This window comes from Telopea speciosissima, chromosome 1 (assembly GCF_018873765.1).
Source record: "Telopea speciosissima isolate NSW1024214 ecotype Mountain lineage chromosome 1, Tspe_v1, whole genome shotgun sequence".
Lineage (NCBI taxonomy): Eukaryota > Viridiplantae > Streptophyta > Magnoliopsida > Proteales > Proteaceae > Telopea > Telopea speciosissima.
Window position 1 is genome coordinate 38,834,342 of NC_057916.1, and position 26,063 is coordinate 38,860,404.

Below are 26,063 nucleotides of genomic sequence, written 5' to 3' on the forward strand. Positions count from 1 at the left end.
GGCATTCAAAACAAATAGTTCCTAATGTATGAAACTGTGTTTCCTATCAAAATATGAGATCACATAGATCTCCAATCCTTTAATTCTAAGAAAATCATTGTATTAAAAGTTAGGGAGAATGTTCTCTGTGTCGGGGGGCAGGCTATGCCCAGACACATGGGGGTGGGTGCAATCAAGCCCATATGTCTAGGCGCAGCTTGCGCTGCGGCACAGAGAACATGAGCCCTAAAAGCTAATATCGGAACTTCATGCCACTATAGGTTCATGATACCATCTATGTTTTAGATATCACAACTTAAGCTAATTCCTTCAAAGTTCAAATATTTTTTTGGTGAGAAGGTGACTCACGTTTCAAACAGCAAAGAAAAAGAACTCAAAATGAAATTCAACCATGTATCCATGATAAAAAATGTTCACCGACATCTTGATATTGGGGATTTCTTCGCACTGGGTTTCTTGATCGAAAATGTTGAGATATTGGGAGTTATAGAGAAATAGTCCTACATCGGTTATTGGGACCATGAATATATCTTACTATACCCTTGGGCCATGCCTACCTAATGCTTTAGGGCCTGTTTGTTTGCCAGAAAAAAAGGAGGGGCGAGACCATCTGTAATGGGGTGAGGGAACATGAAAGGAAAGGGAAGGATGGGAAAAGTATTTTATGGGACCCACATTAATAAAATAACCAATTCCTTCCCTCCCTCCCCCCCCCCCCCCCCAAAAAATCCTGTCTAAAACAGTGGGATTTTGGAGAGGGATAGAGTGGGAAAATTTGATTGCACGTCAACAGACAATCCCCTTAAATTATGGAAAGTTGTCTCCTCACTTCTCTCACCCGAGCTATCAAACAAACATGGGTTTTGGTGTTTTATGGAAAATTTTTCTTTTTTTCCAATTCCACTTTTTCCCACCAAACAAACGGGCCCTTAAGGTTTTGGGTGGACTTTGAAGTATTTGTGGGGTTTTCCCACTTTATTTAAGATTTTAACCAATGAGGTCTTACAATTATACAAACAATCCAATTTATCTCTTCTTTGTTTAGGCTGCGTCCCATACACCATAACGAACAAGCCCAAACCCATACGCCATGGCTGCACCACTTTTACAACCTCTTTGGCGCTAATTACTGAAAGCTTATTGGGTCATAATCTCCCACATTTGCAACAAATTTAGTTACACATGTAAATGAATGGTGCTCCCACGTCAGAATAGCCACCCCATGTGTGTGTCGTGTTAAATTGTACTCATAGCTTTAGGAATTGGTATTGGATCGACCGACACCAATACTGGATCGGTGATACGGTGTAAACAAAGAGTAAAACAATCAAAAAAGGGTAAATTGTACTCATAGCTTTAGGAATTGGTATTGGATCGACCGACACCAATACTGGATCGGTGATACGGTGTAAACAAAGAGTAAAACAATCAAAAAAGGGTATAATATCAGCACTAAGAGTAAAACAATCAAAAAAGGGTATAATATCAGCACTTTTAAAGTTAACACTATCCCATAGTATCGATACAGAACGATATCTATCGAATATGATATTGGTTTCCAAACCGGTCGATACCTGCTATGGTACAATGCACTAAAACTACGACTGTACCCCAAAGACAGTAAGGTTTGTCTTGAAACAACCACCAGGAGAGTCGATCTTATGACCTTCTGAGACTTCTCCTAGCTTATTGGTAGCCTAGGGTAACAACTAAAAAAAGGGGACTAGAACACTACCTAGTCATGCATCTTGCGTGGAGACCACGCCTAGACATAGAAACCGCCTTGTGCACTTGGAATTTTTGCCTTTACATGGGGCAAGGCAGTTATTTTCAGGCACCCAAGGCGGTTTCTATGTCTAGGCATGGTCCCCACGCAAGGCGCACAACCGGGTAGCATTCTTTCTCCCAAAAAGAAATTGGGAAAAAAGGCTCTCAGCCTAAGGCATACACATAGGTAGTTACCAAACTTATTTTTCATTCTTGCAATCTATTTTGTTTAGTAGTTAATAAACAATTTTTATTTAAAAAAAAAAAATTTCTCTTTTGATCAAAATGGTTTTTAGTAATGATTTTTCTTTTTAAACTAGACTAAAATAAAAATGAAAAATGATACCAAGAAAATGAAAAATGATACCAAAAAGGCCCTTGGCATCATTTTTCATTTTCATTTTTTTTCATGCATTTGGTATCACTTTTGAAATTTGTTTTTATTTAAAATAAATGAAAACAACCCAAAATGATAATAGACTCAAAAGTCTATTATGGATTATGGTCAAAATCTGTTATTCCTTCTTTGTTTTTGCTCTTTAACGAGCACGTGCTCATAAGACTATGGTATTGAGGGAAAAATGGACATTTGAAATAGATTTTAGAAAAACCCCTTTCTCCTCCTTCTTCGATCTTGACTATGGTGTATAGTTGGTTTACTGTGCTTTTCGTTCTATTGAACCTTGTGATCGGCACCATCGCCCTCATGTTAAGGTTGGGTACCCTAAAAAATCAAGCCAAAGAAGGGAAGTAACCCCACCTCACCCGAGCCCCTTCCGTTCTGGAACGACTCAAATCCTTCAATCTCTACCGCTACAGATCCGAAGAGTTGGCCGCCATTGAAAGTTGGAGTCCATCACTTTAATGGAAACAACGTAGATCTGGGTGCTACTTGTGGCAAATACTTCCGTGTTTGCTGCCTCAGCAATTTGCAAAGACGTGTTTCAGAGATAGAAAATCAAATTAAGACATCCTTTTTATTTTCTCTTGTGCTATTTTTACTGCTACTTAGATGAAGCACTAAAATCTGGGCCATCTGATATTGGAATGAAAAAAAAAAAATCCGAAGAGTTGAACCCATTTTCGTGCATCACTACCTCCGTACAGCCATCGGAATCGTTGACCTATCAAACAATGGAGCAATCGGCACAGGTTGAAGAGCCTGTTCACGACCATCAAGTTATCCAATCAAACTCAGACACGAAAGCGGCGTCCGGCGACAAGCCGGTGAAGCTACTCCAGAAGGTAAATTCGACAGGTTCGATATCTGGTTTAGGGCATTTTGAAGAAGAAGAAGATATTCACCTATCGGCTTTGTGTTGATTTGAGGAAATTTCTTCATCTTATGGTTTTGTGTTGATTTGGAAAAGAAGATGGATGATGGGGGAATTTCTTCACCTACCACTTAAAATTATTTATACATAACAACGTTCCAAACGATTTCTCATTCTATTATCTATTTTGTCGAATAGTAGCCAAACAGTTTTCATTGTTTTAATAAAATAGCTTTTTATTAATGATTTTATTTAAATAGACTATAAACAAAATGAAAAATGATACCAAAAAGACCCTAAGCCTTCTCACATGCATTATTTTATTAATTTTTAATAAAAAAAAAAAAATTTAAAAAGCTAATGTGAGAGTGTGTAGAGGGACCCTGATCTTCTACGGTGCGTTGCCCGGAGCGGCCTGTGCGGCATAGACTGTATCACACGCGCAATGATCGCCTTACCCCCGCTCGAGCAAGACGCTGGGTAGGGGATAAGGCGATCATTTCATACGCGACACTGTCTGCACCGGACAGCCGCTCTAGGCAGTGCGCCGTAGATGATATCGATTGGTGTGTAGAGTAACTTGCAGACAAACCTCACCCAAAAATTTGGGCAAGAATTCTTTGTGGGGAGTGTGGTTGCAACATCATGGGGGTGGGATAGTCATTTCCTCCTCTGTGTCTAGGCGTCGGGGATACAATCCTCCACAGAGAACTTTTCTCAATCCACCGAGAATGAAAATCTGCGATCGTCCCCAACAGTAATTGCGCAAGTGTAACGGAGGGGAGAAATTAATAATAAAGAAATGTAAACTCATTTTAACTTTCTTTGTCTGTCTGAAGTCCATACTCCATAGGAAGATCGACTGGTCGACTTCCCAAACCGAAGCCGAATTCACGTTTCTGTCTTCCGGCGAGAAACCAGGCGAGGGACGAACGCAGAAAGAGAGAGAGAGAGAGAGAAAAAGACAGAATGCATTCATTCGGTTACCGAGCGAACGCCGTGCTAACTTTTGCAGTGACGATACTGGCAATGATTTGCGCAATGGCCTCTCTCTCTGACAATCTCAACGTTTCGTCTCCCACAGCCCAAGTCCAGGTTTACACTTAACCCCCCTTTCTCTTCTGTCCACCCAACTCAGATCTGCATCCCCGGTCTTATTGAAATAAAACATATTGATGTTTACAGGTACTCAACATTAATTGGTTTCAGAAGCAGCCAAACGGTAACGACGAGGTAATTCTTCCCCTGCTCCTTCTTTCTCTTGTTTTCTCTTTCCTTTTTAAATGAACAGACTTCTTAGGCTTTAGAAATTCTCGAGAGTATTAATCATGCCTAGGGTTTACCTTGAAATATAACCATTATGCTTTAGATTCGTGCAAAGTCACGTTTGAGAGCGTCACTATTAAGCTTTAGATTCGTTCAAAGTCTTGTTTTAGTACCTATTTCATGATACGAGGGTAAATGGGTTTAATATTTTTCTGGTTTTAAGGGAATAGTTAACTCTTAGGAATAGTTTTCAGCTAGTTGGGCTCTGCAAATTCGCAGCTTGCTGAGTTTCAGATGAAAATGGATGCTGATCCACAGGGTAGAATTGAATTTAGAGTCTTGTGAGTTCTTTGGTGGTGATTATTATAACTGTTGATTATTATATTTCGTAATAACTGGTTCCTTTTTGGATGAGAAGCAGCGAGAAAAAAAGTCATCAACAAGGTTGTCAAAGAAGCAACCAAACCAATTACAATCGAAGTCCATCAAAACTCAACCAAAACCACCTCCCTCCTCTGAAAGATATCCCCACATTTCAATCATACCCCTTCACAACAATCAACAAATACCCCCATCAAACAACCAGATCAATCCCAACCAACCCAAACCAACCATACAAAATCCCTTATTAGAGTATCAGTCAACCTTCTTCAATTAAAAGCCACACTCTACAGCACCCTATCCCCCTCCCTCCTAAAAGAAAAATTCATTGGCAAGCCTCTTTTCTCAATAAGTTGATTCAAAATATGACATATGCCACAAAGGCAACCCCTAACACTCCAATAGTCCTCCACCATTCTAACCCTCTCCTCACCTCCCACTACTGACTTAACATTAGAGACATATTTCTCCCTTAACCTCCATGATTCCCTTTCATAATCCATACAACCAACCCATAAAAGGAAGTGACACAACCCTTGGTCCCAGACATAACCCTCCACGCTATATTTTCCCCCCAACAACAACCCTCCACAAGATTTTAGCATTGTCTACATTCGTAGAGATTGATGGACCATTGCATTTGCTTTCCAAGTTATTTCTCTTAAAAAAAATTAAGTACATAAGTGATAACCAACATGTGCTGCATTACGGTTGACTCCAGCACTTATGGAAACAGCAATAAGTAAAATAGAATCGTTCATCAATTGATAGCATATAGCTGCGCTTGTTAGGCCATTTGGAAATATTTTTCACTTAACCTTATTTTGCGTCTGAAGGTAGGAATTCTATGAAGAAGAGGGTGGAGTAAAAAAAAGACCAATTTTCTTTTATGAGGATTTGGGACCACCAACTGCATGATTATCTCACAGTCACATCTTTAACATGGAGTTTTTAATAGGCTTCTCTATCTGTGTAGTTGATAAGGGTACAAACCATCTCCATTTGACATAATTCGGTGATGCTACTGTGGATTATTTTCTGATCATTGGTACTATTGCAGAGGCACATAGAACAAGCTAGGGTAACATCATATGATCACTTATGGAATTATGATATGTACCTGTTACATATCTTGGAATAAGAGAGATGGGAGAGAAGGTGCTTACATGGGATAAGAGAAAAGGGAGAGAAGAAATTAAGACAAGAGGTTGGTTCTATTGAGGGAACCGCCTCACAACTCTAAGAGAATTCCAATACTTTGTTTTAGGATCAAACACAAACAAAAGTCCCTAGATTCTCTTATTATCTTCCCATAAATAGGTTTAGTTACCAGAGGTTACACAGCTTGATGCAGATAAGTCACATAAAGGGCTTATTTTAGTGGAAATAAGCTTTGGGTTAGGTTATGTATGTGTTGGACCTTTGATCCCATGTGTTTTCAATGTAATGGGCCACTTTAATGGGCCTAAAATATGGGTAGAAAGTAGGCACACGGAATTAGGCTTAGTTAGAAGAATTTCATTTCTTATCATGCTTCTTTATGTTATTAGCAATAGGAGTTGATTTCCTAGTAAATTAGGATTTTGATTTAGCTTTCTATATAGAGCATAATTATCAAGGCGGCAAGGCAACCCAAGGCGGTGGAGGGGTGCCTAAGCACTTAGGCAACAAGGTGCCCAAGTGTTATTTTTTATTTCCCCTCTTTTCTAACATTATTTAGTATTCTACAATATATACCTTATATCATCAAAAATCAGAATTATGCCCTTCAAGTCATCAAAAATCAACATATAAGTCACATCAAGTCATCAAAAATCAATATTAAGCCACATCAAGTCATCAAAAATCAACATAGAACTATTCTTGGAATTGGTCATTGTCTTGGTAGTTGGTATACCTAGTTTCACATTTGGTATATACTATTCTTAGAAAATATGATCTTGTCTATAAGTAATTAAACTACTGTCAATTTAGAGAAATGTTCTTGTTCTCTAAGATGTTGACTGGTCAAATGATTTTATGTTTACATGAGACTTTTTGTATTAGGTAGAGCATAAAACCAACTTTTCAACAAATCCAAGATTGCTTAAATCTGATTTATATTAAAGGAGTTATGTTCCGTTCAAACCTTATTTGGTAAGCGTGAATGTTGTAAAAATCGCTCTGAATGAAAATATTTTTTTAGATATCAAAACAAATGAATATTTTACTGCTTTTTTGGTTTTTAGCAATGTTTTACCATATTAAGATTTATGGAAGTTTTAGATTTGAGAAAAACTCCGACATTAGAAAGTTGAAAATTTTACCTACCGCCTAAAATCCAGTTTTTGTTCTTGAAATGGGGGGTTAACTTTTTATCCTTTTGGAATTTAATTTTTTAACTATTTTTATTGGATTCAAATAGGGGATATTTGCTTATTTATGAATAATATCTTAAGTTTATTTAAATGATATTTGGCATAAATAAGGGCCAAACTTAATTTGATACCACTAAGGCAACAGTTGCCTAGAACCCAAAGCCAAATGCCAAAAAAATCCGCCTGGACACTTAGGCGACGCCTTGACAGCTATATAAAGCTTGGAAGAGCCATTGGCTCATTGACGATTGAAGATTAATAAAGTTGAGTTTTCTGCAATGGAGTTGTGCGATTCAGTCATGGGTGTGAAGCCTTGGACAGTGGGATTCTGATCAAGTTGGTGGGAAGCCATTTTTATCTTTCTTATATCTCTTATACTATGTTTTGCTGCTACAAGGTACTGATTTGGTTCCCAATCGATTGGCATTACTGTTCTTAAGTTTTAAGTTGAATCATCCATCCTTCAGTCTATTACTATATTCCTTTAATCTGTTCTTGCTGATCTGCTTTATTAGAACCTTGAATTACTACCTGTGGAACCCCTGGTTTACCCCTATTTGCAGTCTGATTTCTTTAATCACCTGAAACTGATTTACCCATAAGTTTGTGGTAAGACTTTGAGGCATTCAAGGCCACCCTAGGACTGTCCTTTGACCAGAGTTTGGGAGGGACCTGAGTTTCTGATTTGCTGCTATTGCTTTTCCCCTCAAATCTGTGTTAGTTCATAGTTTAGACTTGAGTTTTTCAAATTACTTTTAATCCAGCCCGTAGGTTTGATTTATAATTTGGGAATTGATTAAACCTCCTAAGAGTCAAAAAGTGAAACGCAACTTGAATTTCTCCTTGATCTGAGTTCCTGATATTGTTTAATTTAAAATCTTCTACTTGCTGGAATTCAATTTCAGATTTGAACTTTCTTCAATTACTTTTAATCTGACAGTTGGATCATTCCTATATTCTGAGGGATCTATATTATAATTATTTGTGATTGATTGTCAATGTTTGACCTTTATCTGAGAAGGTTGACTTTTGGTTGACTTTCTGACTTGGGTTTTCTTGCGATCCTGTCCAGGAGGTGTTTAGCCTGAACCTAGGGTTCATACTACCTACCCCCACCACAACTACTATCCCTCCACGTTTACATAACTCCTATGTAACTACAACCCACTACAAATAAGACTTCTACCTACTTTAAACAACTAAATAACTATATCCATTAAGAAATTACTATATTTAGTCCACCACGTAACTACCTCCCCATCTTGTACATGTTACATTCCTTCCCCCTTGAAATTGTCCTTGTCCTCAAGGACAAACAAAAGTGGCCTCCGTTGTTAGAAGCTTATTATGTCAAAACCCTACTGAATTGAAACTTCGCTGCCAGTTTCTGAATGTTGGAATGAAGGGGGCTTCAACATCACAACCCCAATATGCTGAGGATTGTTACTATTAGGGCCTGGATCATATGGGAAAGTCGAGCCAATTGATCGAAGGATCTTTTCCCAAGTATCGTACTGGAACTAGTCATGTGGTGAAAGATCAATGGTGACTCTACCATTAAAATCAAGGAACAAGGTCTTTAATTCTCGGAGTCACCTTGAAAGATGGACCATCAAGGAAGCGAACATGTAATTTTGAACTGAATGTTTGTCCTTGAAATTGTCAGGTACAACATCAGGAACGACTGGTTCACCATTGTTACCATTGAAATGGGGAATTTCAAGCTTGTCCATTTTGGATGGATAGCACCGAAATGGAGTACCCGGCCTGAATATACTCATTTCGATCATTGCCACCGGCTACCAACTGCTCAAGGCGGGCGAACATTGCCCATAGTTTCTCCTGCCCGATGACAAGGGATGCCACCTTTGCCTCCAACCTACTAAGCCTTTGCCTCCTCCACCATGTCTAACTTTGATACCACTTGATATGTACCTGTTACATATCTTGGAATAAGAGAGATGGGAGAGAAGGTTCTTACGTGGGATAAGAGAAAAGGGAGAGAATAAATTAAGACAAGAGTTTGGTTCTATTGAGGGAACAGCCTCACAACGCAAAGAGAATTCCAAGAGTTTGTTTTAGGATCAAATCAATCAAAAATCCCCAGATTCTCTTATTATCTTCCTATAAATAGGCTTAGTTACCGGAGGTTACACAACTACTACCCTTCCACGTTTACATAACTCCTATATAACTAAACCCCACTGCAAATAAGATTGCTACTTTAAACAAGTACATAACTACATCCATTAAGAAATAACTATATTCAGTCCACCACGTAACTACCTCCTCATCTTGTACATGTAAGTATGTAACAAATTATTGTGCAAACCGAACGACCAAATCTGGCTTTAATGAACAAAATTAACATGATAGACTACAATTGTGGTTTGATGGTACCTGATTATGGGCTTTAAAATATTACTCGAGATACAATGTGTTAATTTTAACTGGTTTATCTTTGAAAATTTTTATGTGTGCAGCTGCTTCAAGTCCAATTCAAAATTACATGTTTAATTTTTTTTTATGCAGGTCAGCTTGACATTGAACATATCTGCTAATTTACAATCAATGTTTACATGGAACACAAAACAGGTATCCTTAAATAAAAAATATTTGTGAGCTTGTGGTTTGTTGATGTCTTTCTATTTGTTTGTTTAGACATCTTTGCTTAGGATGCTGTACTGTCCCACATTCCCGCACATTGGCCCATGTGTAGAGGGTTGTGAACCCCTGTTCAACTGGTAATACTTGGGAGATTTCCTTGGTGAATAACTTATCCTGCTGAATGATGAAAATTATCGGGTACTATGAGAAACATGTAATCGTATATAAATCTTTTCCAGGAGCTCCCACAGAAAATATGGTCGATTGAACGGATAAAGTTACCAATTATTCTGTGTTTGCTTTGTTGATTTCCTTGTTAGGAGTAGGTCCTACTTCAATGCAAGTTTGAGTCAGACGCACAGCTGCATGGAGGATAGATCATCATTTGGATTTACTAAAGGAATTCTAAACCCCCATTTATTGTCATTCCTATGCGTTCCTCTGTATATACTTGACACAGACCAAACTGAGTAGGCCTAATTACCAACAGGCAAGCAAGAGAAAGATCCCTATCCTTGGTTTTTCTAGTTTCAGTAGTTGCTAAGGAAGTACTTTGGTTGTTATGTTCTCCTCAAGTTTAATCTTTTTCTGATGTTGTTTAGTTTTGTAAGTTGGTCTGGAAGCCCTTTGTTTCAATGAGTATTACTTGAAGAGAACTAAAAGTTGCTGATCTGTCACTGTTGCTTGTGCTATTTATTAGGTGTCCAACTTCACCTTCTGGATTCATTTTAGTGTCCCTTGAAAAGGATTTTCAGTTATCTATAGAATGAGCTCTAGACCTTATGTAGGAGCAGGGCCAGCAAAGGATCTTTGATTTACACAAAGGCCTATATTTTGATTTTGGTTGTAGGCTATCATTTCTACATGTTGCGTCGCAATGGGCTCAAATCCAAGTATCTAGTCTAAGGGGGGTGCCGAACTTTATTTTGTTTCATTTTAGGAGTTTTAATTGACGGGATCAGCTGGTTGTTTAGTTAGATATACTTCTTTATTAAGTTTTCCGATGGGAGTCTATTTAGGTAACTCAGAGGGGCACTTGTTTTGTTGGTTTAGGAGTTCTATAGTGAGTCAAATTATTAGTCTTTACAAATTGGGTGTATCCCCATACAAATCTAGGGATTAATGGGATTGGTTTCATGGAATTGTGGAGAAGAGAATGGACCTCTTATCTTATGGTTTGATGGCATATCTCTCTCTCTCTCTTTGTTCTTTGTTATTTCTGTGCATTTCAATTCAGTTTCTGGGTTTATTTCCTTGTTATTTACATTCAGAAGTCAGATGTAGTTCCTTCACTGTATTATGATCTATTTTAAATCCCTTGCTTTTTACCCTATGATTCGTAGCTTTTTGGCCCACTACCCGAAGGTTTTGTTGATCTGCTAGCATCAAGACTTCACGAATCTAATATCTTTTTGGTGGGGTGATGATGTCATGTGTGCTGACAGGGATCTGTGTGTGTGTGCGTGTCCGTGCGCGCACATAATAATTAGAGTTATATATATATATTCTAAATATTGTGTGTGTGTGTGTGCGCGTGTGCGTGTGCATGTGTATGTGTGTGTGTGTGCACGTGTGGATGTGTATGTGTGTGGTTGCAATTTTATTTTAATCACAGTTTCTGATTATATAGGGATGATTGTAATTTTTTATTTGATTTTGTATAACTTCAAGAAGATGGAGTTGACGTGTGGTGCTAGGAAGAAGGTTTGAAAATCAATAAGCATATGTTGGAAGAGCTTCTTCTTCTTTTGATACAATTTCAAAGTCCTTCAGGGTGGGTTGCATTAAAAAATTGTCATAACTCAGGAAATTTTAAAAGTAATCTTAGTTCTTTTAAGACCGAGTTCTTATTCAATGTTCTTGTCTTGGATTTCTCATAATTAGAAGTCTGGATTCCTTTCTTTTTTTTTGTTTTAAGTTCCGTATCCCTTGTCTTCATTTGGTTTTTATTTGATAATATTTGAAGCTCCAAATTTTACTCGATTGGACTACCTTATTTACTTTTCCTTCAGCCTGTAACTACTAAGAGCATTCTAGTCCCTAGGCTTACCTTGTTCATAGCATCCACCATAAACTTTATTTCCTGGGCACGGGTCCTCAGGTCCAGTGAGAAAAAAGGGAGGGAGCAAACACCTCCTCCACCTTCCCTCTTTGTTTCTGTCACTATATGGGTTCAGTGATCGGAGAGGATCTCAAGCCTTATTTACTTGTTTAAGTTCTTCCAAATGACCAGCTTCTCAGACTAGAAATTATGCTAATTGATCGTGAAATTTGTGCTAGATTCATGATTAAACCTCTTGTATAGGATAGAGATGATTAGATTATTCTAGAGAAACAATGTAGTATTAGGTCAATAAATGGTGTAATGGCTAAATGTTGCAGGTTGTGGTTGATGTGTCTCGTTATCATGGTCAGATTTCTAAATCCTTCACTTGCAATAATAAAATTTTATGTTTGGATCTGAGTTGGGCAAGATGATGGCTTGAACAGTGGCTCCTATGGACCAAGAAAGAGGAGTCAAAGTTCAAATAAAATAGTTAAGGGAAAAGGTTCTCCGAGCCGATGGGGCAGGGAATGCTAGCACCTATGTGTCTATCTCTCTCTTCCTCATATGAATGACCTTGCTGCCTTTCTATGTAGGAAACCGTTTTGTCGCACCTCATTGGTGTGCTCCTCTATGCCGCTTGCTCAGAGAACCCTCTCCCAATCATGGTCGTGATCTCAGTATCGGCTGGATTGGATCGGATCGGCCGATACAGATTGGGATCGCCCAAACTCGGGCAAATATGACACTTTTGTCCCTGTTTTCTTATAAAAAAAAAACTAATTTTTTTTACATTTTTACCCGTCTGTACAGCTGGATCGGATCGGTATCAGGATCGGTCTCAGCCGATAATGTGTAAAGCTGAGATAATGTTCTTACATTCTGGCTGATTTGAAGTTCGATATTTTCCTTAATTTATCTTAATGACTCTGGTGTTTTTTTTTAAAGTTAAAATGCTTCCAACAACAATCTTTTATTAAATGGAATAAGTACCCTAAATCAAATTTTAACTTTTTTACTAAATCTATCATACTTCTAATTATGTAACTTGCTTGATTCTAAGAATCCATATGAGACCTAGGAAAGCTGCATGGACTGTCTCATAAGAGGAATGGCTTTCTTGGTGATGGGCCAATGGGATCCCATGAAGATGCCTAACCGCAGGCCATATTGCTGCCCAAAAGAAGGCTCATTAAAGGACTGTTGTTTGGATCTAATCATCTAATCAAAATACACATGAAAGACTGTAAATTTGCTGAATTGTAGCATCCTTTATTCCTTTTTCTTTTAGATTTGGCCCTGCATCATTTCCCCCATAAAAAATAAATAAATTATGGAGATATTGGATTCCCGTGGAATGAAGGAAAGTTGGCTTACATGAGGGACCCACATGTTGGACTGTCACCCATTGTTGTTTGGTTGGCTAGCGAACTATTAACTCTGTTTTTTTAACATGCTAGAAACCGTGGGGGGAGGATTGGACACCATCTCCGCTGAACTACTAGCTCTGTAACCCTCAGAATTGGAAAGTTACAGAGATCACCTCGGAATCGATGGCAGGGAATTTTTAGCCCTTTTTGTCCTGCAACAAAGTTGAAGATAACCTTGTTGCCAAACCCACCCTAATTTCAAGCAGCAGCAGCTGTTCTACATGGATGTTCAAAAGTACTTGCTCTGTATGATCCATCTTTCCTCATTTTTTCTGATGTTCTAATGTTAAGCTATGTACGTGCTTATACGTTCTGTTGTAGTTGTATTTGGATTGAGTTGGAGATTTTATGATTTTGGGGCATGAATGACCTCATAAGTAGAAGAGTGACGGAAGGACAATGTTGCCCGTGCCCCAGTTGCATTGCATGTATACCTGAAGTGGGAATATGAGTAGGAGGCGATGGAAATGATATGTTCTCACTGATTAGGCTTGGGCTGGATAGGAGGAATACAGAGCAGATGATGTTTGACTCAATGGAATTTTTCTAGGAGAAATTTTCAAATATAACCAAATTTAACAGTTGAAAAAGGAGTCCCAAATTTAACAACAGCTGTCTAGCGCAGTTGGTGAGCTGTAGTGCGCTTCATGCCCATGCTCACCAGGAGTTCTCGAGTTCGAGCCTCCTGGCTGTTACCTCCACCCCCCTTAAAAAAAAGGAGTCCCAAATACTAACATGTCTTCTGGCATTATTACTTAATCATCATTGACATTTTTGGGGGAGTCTCATGTTAAAATTGAAACCACTAGAACACTTGATTTTGACATGTCCTAGTAACTCTTTGCAGAGTACTATTCCAGGTCATTATTGACATGCCTTGCTGCAGAGATTTTGGGGTCTTCAGTGATCATTTTGAGTTAGTATTTTTGCCAAAAACTAGTTCTTCTTTGTTGAGACCCTTTGCTGCTATTGGGCAAAGGGGGAACATGTGTGCCTTATTATTGTTAACTTGTAATTTAATTTAAATTTCATTTCTCTCTCAACATGCAAGGTAAGGGTCCGTCACCCTTAGACTTTCATCATAGTTTGCTTTTCCAAAAAATTGGGTAAAATTGCAGAAAGATGGGTAATTCTGTTTGTTCATATCATTGGTTGTTGATGTGATTACTTTCTCCACTTTGTTTTTCAGTGCGTGTTTATTACCCCTAAATAAACATAGATTTGTATGAGGTTGATCAAGTAGCAATCTGCTGATGGCTATGCAACCCAGCTTCCTTGGTATTCAATTTGTTGTAGGGTTTCTGTAATTATGAGTTTAACTGTTACAGTTCATATCCCCCCTTTTTGGGATCACTAAGTTTTATTTGGGGAAGGATGTTGAAGTGACATCCAAATCATTAAACTGATATCTTAAAACAGCTTATCCTAGGATTCCTACTAATAGACGTGTCTTTAGGATCATAGAATTCTGAGAGCATTCTTCCTACTGTTACCAGTAATGGCCCTCTTTTTGTCCTCCCTCTCGTGTATTTTGTCATCTGAGTGAGAACCTCCATGTAATCATGCTTTAGCTCATCCCCTTGTTCTGTCTCCATCTGCTACCAACAAGCCTGACTTGTCTTTTTTGAAAAAAGAACAAACTGGCAGTAGAAAGTGAAAATCTTCTTGCTAATTTCCATGGTCTGTCATGACAATTTTTACATGTAAATTGTGTTCCTTGTGTGCGTTCCTTTTCTCAGTGGTTGATTTTCAAACTGTTTCAGATTCTTGGATTAAGTTTGTCATTTGATTCTTCTTAATTCTTGCTTTTTCTGTGTTTGCCTATAATACTTGAAATTACATCCTTTAATGGTTAATTATTTTCTTGTATACATATTATTGGATTGATAACCAAACCCCATTGTTTTGCTGGTCAGCTGTATGTACTTTGAACACTTAATGTGGGGTGAGAAGTTGAATAAAGATTTAAGCTAGAATCTGATTGGTTTTCTCTATAACTGCAGGTTTTTGTATTTTTAGCGGCTGAGTATGAAACCCCACAGAATGCCCTGAATCAAGTAAGCCTTGCTTCATCTTACTGGATATTATCTGTAGCATGCTATTATTCCAGTTTCCACTGTAACAAACTCAGACCTGCTTTGTTCTTTGTTTGAAAACTATGGAAGTTTGGTTCTCCTTCTTGTTCCATTAGTTCTACAGTAGCTTTCATTAACTTATTTTCTGCTGCGTGTGTGTATGTGTGTGGTGTTTTTTTTTTTTTGGGGTAATTTACACATACCACCCCTGAGGTTTGATGAAAGGATGATTTTACCCCCCAGTTTTGGAAAATTCTGCGTACCCCCCTGAGGTTTACAAACGGTAACAAATAAACCCATTCTGTCAGTTTATGACTAACACTGTTAAAATCAAAAGATAAAGTGACAAAAATGCCCCTTCAAAAAAAAAAAAAAAAAAAAAACCCTACAACTCATCTTCCCCAAATCGATTGGGGAAAGATGAGTTGCAGGCTCTAGATAGAAGGTCTGTCCATTAGAACAGCAAACCCAGCTTTATCTCGACAAGGGAGCAACTTCAACCAGGGAGTTAGGTTCTCGGTAAAAACAACCTCCCGTGGCAGAGCACCATATCTAAGGGTACCCAAGAATGGTCGAAAGCTCCAATGTGGAGAAGCATAAGCAGTAGATGATTCCAAGCCCAAAAGCAAATACATCTTCCATTTCCGAAACCCCATCACCTACCCTCTCTCAAAACCCATCTCTGCTAAAACCGCCATCATCTCCACTAACCCCTATTTCTCCTTTCATCCCTATTCTTTTCTCTTTATTTTTTTATCATTTTCATTCTAAAAACCCTCATCCCACCATCACCGATTCTCCTCTCCATTTCTTTTCACTTCTAATCTAACCCACGTCCTTGTCTAAACAAAACCCCAATCTGAATTCCAGCCATGACCACACCCATCCTCAACTAATTTATCATTTCTGATCCCATCATGTCTTTGATTTCCTTTTCCATTTTCCCTCCCAATAACCATCAGATCCCTATTGCTTTTCTTTTATTCCCATTTTTCCAAACCCAACACAGAATCAGAATCCATTGGCTGCCATCATTTTTTTTCAAGCTCTCTGGAATCCATTGTCGGCTGTGGTGCAAAGAAATGTGGAGCAGAAAAAATAGAAGAAGATTAGGAAGAAGAAGAGGAAACCCGGGTGGAGAAGAAGGAGATGGGGAGGAAATTGTGCGGACATAGAAGTTAATCGAAGCACAGAAGAGACCCGAGAAGGTGTGGGTCAGATTTTTCCAGGTTGAATCGACTTGATCTTGGGGACATCGAAGACAGCCCACAACTCAACTCCGGGAGGTTTCGCATTTGCACTCGATACAGTATCAAATCCACCCCATCGTTCGGAGTTCCAGCGACCTTGCGTGAATGACAACTCCATCTCACGAATCCGGAATTTTTTAACCTAATCAAAGCAGCATAAAATCCCATTAGTTATTACTCTTTGAACTTAAACTGCAGTTTTGAAGATGGTAACAATTAACAAACCGTAGATTCTGAACAGAAATAAAGCTGATCGTAGAGTTAAAAGAAAAAGTTAGAAACACAAAGAGGGAAAGGGAGTGAATGAGGATTGGTTCCATGGTGTTCCCTACAGGGATACCTGCAACTTATCTTCTCCAAATCGATTTGGGAAAGATGAGTTGCAGGTTTTTTTTTTTTTTTTTGTTTGAAGGGGCATTTTTGTCACTTTACCATTTGATTTTAACAGTGTTAGTCATAAACTGACGGAATGGGTTTATTTGTTACCGTTTGTAAACCTTAGGGGGGTACGCAGAATTTTCCAAAATTGGGGGGTAAAATCATCTTTTCAGCAAACCTCAGGGGGGGGGGGGTTGGGTGGGGGTGGGGTAGGGGGGCAGTTGACTCTTTAGTTATGGTTGTTACTTTTTAACCAGCATTAGTTGTTTGTCATTGTTACAACCAAATATTATGATCCAACTATGGTCTTCAGAAGCAAGGAACTTGCTGTAAGTGCTGTACTGCTTTTTACCCAAGAAAAAAAAAATGTTACTTCTGGTGGTAAAGTAATGAGTTGAAGAGACTTCAGGCCCTTCATGGCAGTATACCATTGCCTTGTCTTACCTTCCTTACGTTTGAAATTTTAGTTGCACCATCAAAGTTGCTTTGTGGTGCATTGCGAGTTTGCTACTGTTTCATGTGGAGCCAGAAAAAGCAATAGATCAGTGCTTATTTATAGGAACATTGAAAAGAACTGAGCGAGCTAGCTGAATGGTTCGACTTAATGAGTGATGATTTGCATATTCCAAGCACTTGTCAGATGATTTTGACTTGGGAGTTTTGATTGTGCTTTGGCAGACAAAGCATGTCTCTCGTCTGTGGTTGATTGCATTTGGTGAAGATACTGATGAACATTATAGCATATTATTAGGATGTGCAGATCTGGTATCTGAACTGTAATGATGACCACCTTAATCAAATGTCTTTGGATTAGCACATATATACACTGTTGAGTGGATACTTTTTGCGGATTATATACTTTTACAAGAGATAAAACAGGCTTTTTTATGAACCCCCCCCCCCCCCCATCAAGTCGACACAGTTTACAAGTAGGAGGTTCAAATACATAGCACCTTTCAAAAATGGGAAAGTTATGCGGTCATTTAAATCATCAACTGCAGTAAGCAATGTTAATTACACGGATAGATATTTGACACCGATAGATTTCAGATAAGAGTGATTCTTTTTTTGTTCAGATTTTTCTTATTCCCAAAAATCCTTTAAGATAGGGGGCATAAAAGGGTTTTCAAAAATAAATTGAAAGTGACATATCATTATCAAAAGGTGTCATTCTCATGCATATTTTGCGAGTACACATGTGAAATGACACTATTACATTCGTTAGAAAAAACAATTTGTGTTACACTAAAAGCGCAAAAAAGTAAGTTTACAAATTATTTGACACCTTGAGAGGTATCAATAAGAAAATCCCTTTATTGAATTTTTATATTTTCATTGACCAGGTTTCACTATGGGATGGTATTATACCATCCAAAGAGCATGCAAAATTCTGGATGCACACAACAAACAAATATCGTTTCACCGATCAGGTAAGGCACTTGCACTGAACTTCTCTTCTCATCCTTCCCACTGTATACTGCATGGACAGAAATTTTATCATTATAGCAACCTAGTCATTTTCTTTTCACTGAGCACAAACTAATATTTTCCTCTCTCATGTAGGGAAGCAATCTTAAGGGCAAAGAATTCAATTTGACGCTGCACTGGCATGTCATGCCCAAGACTGGGAAGATGTTTGCTGACAAAATAGTTATGACTGGATACCGTCTGCCACAGGAATACAGATAATAAGGGTATTTGAGTGGTTTTTGCTGCGACTTCATCTGTTTTTCTTATATGAGGGATATAGAGTGGTTAGTTAACTTTAAAAAGAGTAAAAAAGAAAAGGAAAATGAAGATCAGGGAAATTTTCAGGTCAGGGTAAGTGAGGAAAATGAAAAACCTTACTATTCTGAGTCCTAGAATCTTTTGTGTTTATTACACATGAATTGGCTGATTTGCTTCTTATTGGATCGGGTCCTTTGTATGATGGGGTGAGGACATGGTGGAGGGAAATCATAGATTGAACCTTTATCTCCTATATCTTTCTATTTAAGTGACATTGGGGTCAGTTGACTGCATTGCTGGTATTGAAGAATTAACCTTTGTGTTTTTTTTACACTTACGAAAGCAAAATATGGATCTCTTTTCCTTTTCTTTTTTTTAAAAAAAGTAAAAATTGGATTTCCCCCCTTCAGAATAAGCTGACTCTAAAATCGGAATTCTTGTTAAATAAAATTGGAATGAATGGCAGAAGGCCGAGTTATAATAGAGCTGTCGTCAAGCTTCTTGTAGACCACCATTGTGTGTTAGTATGCTTTGACTACGGATGGAAGGATTTCTTTTTAAATTTTTTTCTTGGTTTAGAGTTTGAGCTAAGTTCTACCCAAAAAAAAAAAAAAAAGGTTGAACAAAGTAGTGCCTTTACGTTGAAGGATGCTTGTTTCCACTCAAATTGAAGATTTTACGTACAAATGGAGATCAAGCTCTCACTGACACCATCTACGAGAAGGTTAGGTCCTCTTTCTTTCTCTTGCTATATGGCAGAAGAAATCTTAAAAAATGATGGAATAATCAACAAATGCAAAACTAAAATGGTTGAAAATAGAATGGCAAAGTCCATATACTAGATGGATTTAATTGAAGTCTAAGCTCTCATATTGAGACAATGAGATACAAAAAAAAATTAAAATTAAAATTAAAGGTGTAAAACTTTCAAGATGTGGGAAAAGTAACTCGCACATGGCGTTCGCAAATGATCTTATATTATTTGGTCAAGCATCGATGATGGAAGGAAGGAATTTTATTGAAGTTATCAACACATTGCAGATACTCAAAACAATGCTTTAATGTATCAAAAACAAAGGCTCCCTGTAGCCCGAATGAGTATAAGTTCCATATCACTCCAACATCGGCGCTGGACTTATATTTGAGTATCCCTCAGATCTCTGGCAAGCTCCAAAAAACCCACTCTGCAAACTTGCTTCAACGAGTCAATATCAAATTTCAATCATGAAAAGCAAAATTCCTGTCCTCTATAGGAAAGCCCACATTAATTCAATCAACTTTATCTGTCATGCCTCTCCATTATATGTCATGTTTCTGTGTACCAGCTAATGTGTTTCATGAGCTTGATTCTACCTACAGAAAGTTTTTTTTGGTCCAAGGATGAGGGCACTTCTATCCCAAGAATCAGCTGGAAAATCATCTACCAACCTAAATGTTGTGGGGGACTAAATCTAAAATTATCAGATCCCATGAACCAATCTCTACTAGCCAAAAAAACCTAGGAGCTCTTATCTTCTGAAATCTCCTTGTGAGGAAGGTTAATAAAGCAGAAATATTTTCCTCACTTGGACATTCTCCATGCATCTTTCAATCCCTGTGCATCTTGGGATTGGAAATCTATCATGGGAGCCATTCCTCTACTGCGCAAGGGTCTCTTCTATCAAGTTGGGAATAGGAATTCCATCAATCCTTGGACCGACTATTGGATGCCTAATGTCCTCCCCCTCTTTGGCTCCATTTCCCCTTCAACAAAATGCGCCTGAAAGGAATCATAATTTATAGACTCATCAGACCGCACATGGAATGTAATGACCCAGCCCCTCTATTGGCATAATATTGTTTTCTCTGGCCCAATGGCTTCAAGGCATTAAAATGCGTCATACCAAGTAGAGAGGCTACTCTTTATCAATAGCTCAGGATTTCCCTCCCTAGTCGATGTGGGACTAAGTTTGAATCCCCTCACTGATCTCTCAAACCCCTTAATACTTAGCTGTGTCTTGGTGGAGACACCTCAACGATCTCCCAGGCATGTCGGTACTAGGCTGTATTCTTGGAGCATTACATTTTTCCCCCTTTAAGGGCACAACTTTCCCGTTGTGGCCCCACCATCGATGTCGGGAGTTTGCTCTGATCCCACTATAATGATCCAAAATTAAAAATTCAGCAAGAAATGGGGCAACTTCAAGGGGGTTTTTTGACCCCGTTACGAGCAGATTTAAGAAAAATCCTATTTCACTAAACATGAAGCTACATAAGTCTTTTTTTTTACCATAAATAAAAATCACTCAATTCTGATCTAAAATGAGTGAGATATGACATCTAGAATACATAAAGGTCAATCTGCCCAAAAATAAAAATACAACAAGAATAAGGTTCAATCATGGGGGTTTTCTCAACCTCAGCATCAAACTCCAAAATGCAAACCCAAACCACAACAATACACTCTTAAAATGCACCCTAATCACTCTAGGATGCTTCAATTTGACATGCATTAAGAATCCTCAAACCATAAAGGAATTTACCTTGTTTTTCACCCAAAAATGGTGATTTTCTTCCAATCTCTTGTAATCCAAGGATCCTCTTCTTAAACCACTTAAAAGCTAGTACAAACTACAAATAACACATACTAAGCTTCAATGAACCATTCATTCATCAAATTACAGAAACAATACAAAACAAAAAGGAAAAATTACACTGCCACCCTTTGAGGTTTGTACTAAATACAAAGTGACCCCCAATGTTTCTAAATTATACAGCCACACCCCCTCAGTGGACCCTTGAGTGGATGGCGTTAAGTATAAAATTTAAATGACAATTTTACCCTTCAATTAATCATATTCTAATTTTTTTTTTATTTTTCTAGCATAATGGGACCCACCACTATTTCTTCCTCTTCTTCTCTTCTTCTTCTTCTTCTTCTTCTTCTTCTTCTTCCTCAACCACCGCCCCACCACCGCTGCAACCTCCGTCTACCATCCTCTACCCTCTTCCAGTAACCCCATAGAAAGCGAAATTCGTGGCCATTTCTCCTTGGAGAAAGCCACCCTCTTGCACGTTTAACCCCTTTATTTTTGCTTCAGTTCTGTTTTACCAGGAAAAAAAAGGAAGGAAACCCAAATAGTCTTGAATCAGAAGGGAGAGTATACGAAGAAGGAGAAACATTGTGACTTGGGGACCCAAATTTCAGTTGGATTTGAACGATGGGGGATACAAAAACTATTAAATCAAGTTAAAACCCCAATATAAATTTTCTATGTAATGATCGATAGCCCTCCACAAGAAAGAAAAGAGCATGAAATCACACGGATGATGGAACTCTTATTTTCATGCTTCACCCAGATTCAGCAAATATGGATTTTTAGAAGGGGGGAATGAGGAAGGAAAGATGATAACCAAAACCAAGTTGAAACTCTGGACCGATTGCAGAGGGGATAACAAGGAATGAAACCAAAGAAAACGAAAGTGGGAAAGAAGTTCTAGTTAACCAGGAGAATATTAAAAAGAGGGGAAAAAATCCTCAAATGAAGATCGGGAACAACTAATCGAAGAAGCGAGCAAAAAATCATACAAACTTGGAGCTGCTCTTGATCGTCAACGGACGAAACTTCTTCCACCACCTCATCAACTGCTTCACCTTCACTCTCCTTCATTTCCTCCCTGGATTCTCCATTCACGACCTGAACACTACCATTGGCATCTTGTCTAGTTTCTGCCCTTTTATGATAAAAAAAACCTTGACTTCCTCAATTTCTTCTTTTCTCCTCCCTCTCTCTATCATTTTCTTGGCCACGACTTCCTTAAGCTCCAAAACAGCGTCTGCTATAGAGTATTTCTGCATCTGAAGGATCGGGGGATCCAATTCAATCGCTTCCTATGGATCGCAGCAAACACCAATTCATACTTAGCACCATGGCCATCGAGTCCATCAAGTTGAGTCAGGTGGTTACAGAGAGCGTCGATAATGGCGTTGGCCGCCGCAAATTCTCCCCTGAACCATGCGATAATGGCGTCTCTTGCGAACATCTCCAACGGCATCTGTGCTGTCGGGATAGGCATCGTTGAAGCCATTAGAGCTTTATCGACCGATGGTACAGGGCTAACGGCCATCGACATCTGAACTGATTTTGTCTTCTCCTGTCCTATTGTACCGTGTCATATCGAAGAAAGTAAGACGAGAAGAGAATAGAAGTCGTTCAACAGTAGAGAGAAAAAGAGAGGAGAAGAGGAAGAGGAGCAGAGAGAGAGGACTGAGGCAAGTCGTCGGTGATGGCCTCAGCAGATTGCCATAGCAAGAACTTGAGGCAGGTCAACGATGATGGACTTGAAGATGGCCTGAGGTTGATCGCCAGAACCCTAAACCTTGATTCAAGTAGCAGAGGAAAGGGGTGTAAAGTTTGGACTGCTCTATGGGCAAAATGGTAAGTTCACACCATATCAAGGGTATATTTGTCATTTTAAGGCATCAATGGCCAACACCTCAGCAACTAACGGAATACTTTAATGGAGTGGGGCTGAGTGTAACAAATACCCTAAAGTCAGGGGGTCTAAGTGTATATTTTGAAAACACAAGGGGTTGCACTATATTTAAGGCAAACCTCAGGGGGTGGCAATATAATTTACCCAAAAACAAACGAATTTCAAGACTTTTACCTCAAACTCATGCTCATCCTTGAGTGAACTAGGTTTGCCTCTTCCTCTTAAGCTCTAAACAACTTAAGCCAAGAATCATCAAACCCCTCTTAAAGATTAAGGATTTCAGCAAGTAAATACTCTTCAAGCTCCCTTTCTTCTCTAAACCTTTCACTTCTCCTTCATTTTGGTGTAAAGAATTTTTCTTCTACCACATAATGTTTTTGTAAGCAATAATGACAACCTTGTAAATGTCCTAACTCATCAATGTTCTTCCCATCTCACTAAAATCCATCTCCATTATTCTATTTTGATCAATAGAATTAGTTGCTTGGTTAATAAGCTTTTACATTTTCAGTCTTACCCATGGTCAAATCCTCTAATTGTAAAAATAGCCTCTTTCACTTAAAAGGACCAAAACAACCCAAGGTGAACCAACCCTTGGTTAAACCTTCTTTTCCACATGAATCTAAGGACTTATAAGACTTAAGCAAAATAAATCTCTTAAACCATTGCCTTAATTCAAACCTCAAAAATCTAAATGGAACAAATCAATTAACTTAGGTCAAGAACCTCCATTTTAGAAGTGAGAAACTACATTAATCTCTGTCCTGTGAAAGTAACGGTGAAGGAATCCGTGAACATCATCGTGGAGTCGAGTTCCAGATATGAACTGATTTTCTGGTTTTCATGTTTCTCTTGATATTCCGTCAGCAGCTTGGTCAGCGCCTATGTGCTGTTGGTTTCTTCCATTCTCTCTTCCAATCTAATTCTCTACAATGAGTTTTTTCTTTTGGTGGGTAGGGGTTAGTAGGACAGCTTGTTTATCAGATTTGTATGAGATTAATGTAGTTTCTCACTTCTAAAATGGCGGTTTTTGAGATCTGACCTGTAGGCAAAGTAACTAAACACAAAACTGTATCTCAACTACTTTGGCTTGGCTCTATGATGCAGCTCATTCCAGTTTATGTAAATTAATTGATTTGTTCCATTTGGATTTTTAAGGTTTGAATTAAGACAATGGTTTAAGAGATTTATTTTGTTTAAGTCTTATAAGTCCTTGAATTCATGTGGAAGAGAAGGTTAAACCAAGGATTTTTTTGGTCCATTTTAAGTGAAAGAGACTATTTTTGCAATTGGAGGATTTAACCAGGGGTAAGATTGAAAATGTAAAAGCTTATTAACCAAATAACTGATTCTATTGGTCAAAATGGAATAATGGAGAGCGATTTTAGTGAGGTTATTATGGGAAGAACATTAATGAGTTAGGACATTTACAAGATTGTCCTTATTGCTTATAAGAGCATTATGTGATAGGAGAAAGATTCTTTATACCAAAAAGGAGAAGGAAAAGGTTTAGAGAAAAAAGGGAGCTTGAAGAGCATTCTACTTGCTGAAATCCTTTAAGAGGGGTTTGATGATTCTTGGCTTAAGAAGTTGTTTAGAGCTTAAGAGGAAGAGACAAACCTAGTTCACTCACTCAAAGATGAACATGAGTTTGAGGTAAAAGTTTTGAAATTTATCTTCTTTTGAATTGTTTCTGTAATTTGATGAATGAATGGTTCACTCAAACTTAGCTTCAACATTCGAACGGGCTACTGTAGTTTGCTTCTTACTCCTCCATGTAACAAGGTTACCCCCGACAAAGATATAATCCAAAAGAGTTCTTACGAGCAATAAGGCTACATGACTGAAAAAGACAAAGAAATGTCAATGATCTGAATGTCATTATGTTAACAGAAACCTTTTGAAAGAAAGAAAAATATATTTTATCAGTCTTAGAGTCAATTGCTATTGTCTAGAAGGTGGCTGACGTGGATGAGAATCCCACCATGCCTTACATATTAGACGAACTCGTGCAGGCACATATAAAGTTGATGGATACACTTCGTCATTGGAAGCATTGGTGGGACATCATTAGGCAACAGTAGGAAGACCAACTTCATAATCTTGTGCATGCAACAAGTAAAAAAACATACATTTTGTTAATTTGGTTGTGCTCAAGTTGGTTGTTTGTCTTTAATATATAATTTTTACTAAATGCATAAATTCTTCAAGGACTCTTCTTCAACGGCAATTACATGTACATGGGTAAGATTGGCAATGATATCATGGACCAAATATGACTAGTTAGAGATGGGTAAGATTGGCAATGATATCATGGACCAAACATTTATGTACATTTAATAGGGTTAAAGGGTTTATTTGGTTAAACGGTCTGGTTTGGTTTAAACCATTTAATTAAACAATCTTAATTTAGAAATCTTAACCAAATCATTTATTAAACGGTTTCATGGTTTCGATTTGATTTTGACACCCTTACAACAGCATCATCAGCCAGCTCCACGTATAGATTGAAAGGGTAAGTGAAAAGTGGGAGAAACTAATCGCCGTTCGATCTCTATCTCCAATTCCACTTCCAATGGAAGAAGACAAGTGGGATGATGGAAACGAAGGACCCATCAGATCCGATGATGGTGTGGTTGGACGACCTCAGTCGGTGGGGGGAGGATGATGATGGAGCCAGTGATGGTGGTGGTGGCAATAGTGGTGACTATGGTGGTGATGAATCATTGCACATTCCTTCGCAGTAGTATAGATGGTGGTCGATCAGAGGAGCAAAGGAGGCGAGTAGAACCGAATCCTCAATCAGGATCAGAGACTTAGTAATTGTATGTTGGTTTGAGACATTTATGATTGGTTCTAGTGTGGTTATGGATATTCTCATATTTGTATATCAGTTTGAGACTATAGTTAGTTGAGATTGTTGATTGCATCGACTTTCAAGTTTGAATATTATCAATTTACACAAAAAATGATTACATAGTTGTTTCTTTTTTGAATATACAAATATATATTAATCATGGTTTTTTTATT

General features: G+C 38.2%; 1 protein-coding gene across 1 annotated transcript; it reads left to right on the top strand.

Moving 5' to 3' along the window:
- Nucleotides 1-3,875: 3,875 nt before the first annotated feature.
- LOC122649172 (signal peptidase complex subunit 3B-like) lies at nt 3,876-18,587 on the top strand. The gene is made up of 6 exons (XM_043842549.1): nt 3,876-4,136; nt 4,227-4,274; nt 9,578-9,640; nt 15,130-15,183; nt 18,173-18,259; nt 18,393-18,587. Exons 1-6 carry the CDS (start codon nt 4,011-4,013, stop codon nt 18,516-18,518), a joined length of 504 nt encoding a protein of 167 aa, XP_043698484.1. The 5' UTR covers nt 3,876-4,010; the 3' UTR covers nt 18,519-18,587.
- Nucleotides 18,588-26,063: the final 7,476 nt, after the last annotated feature.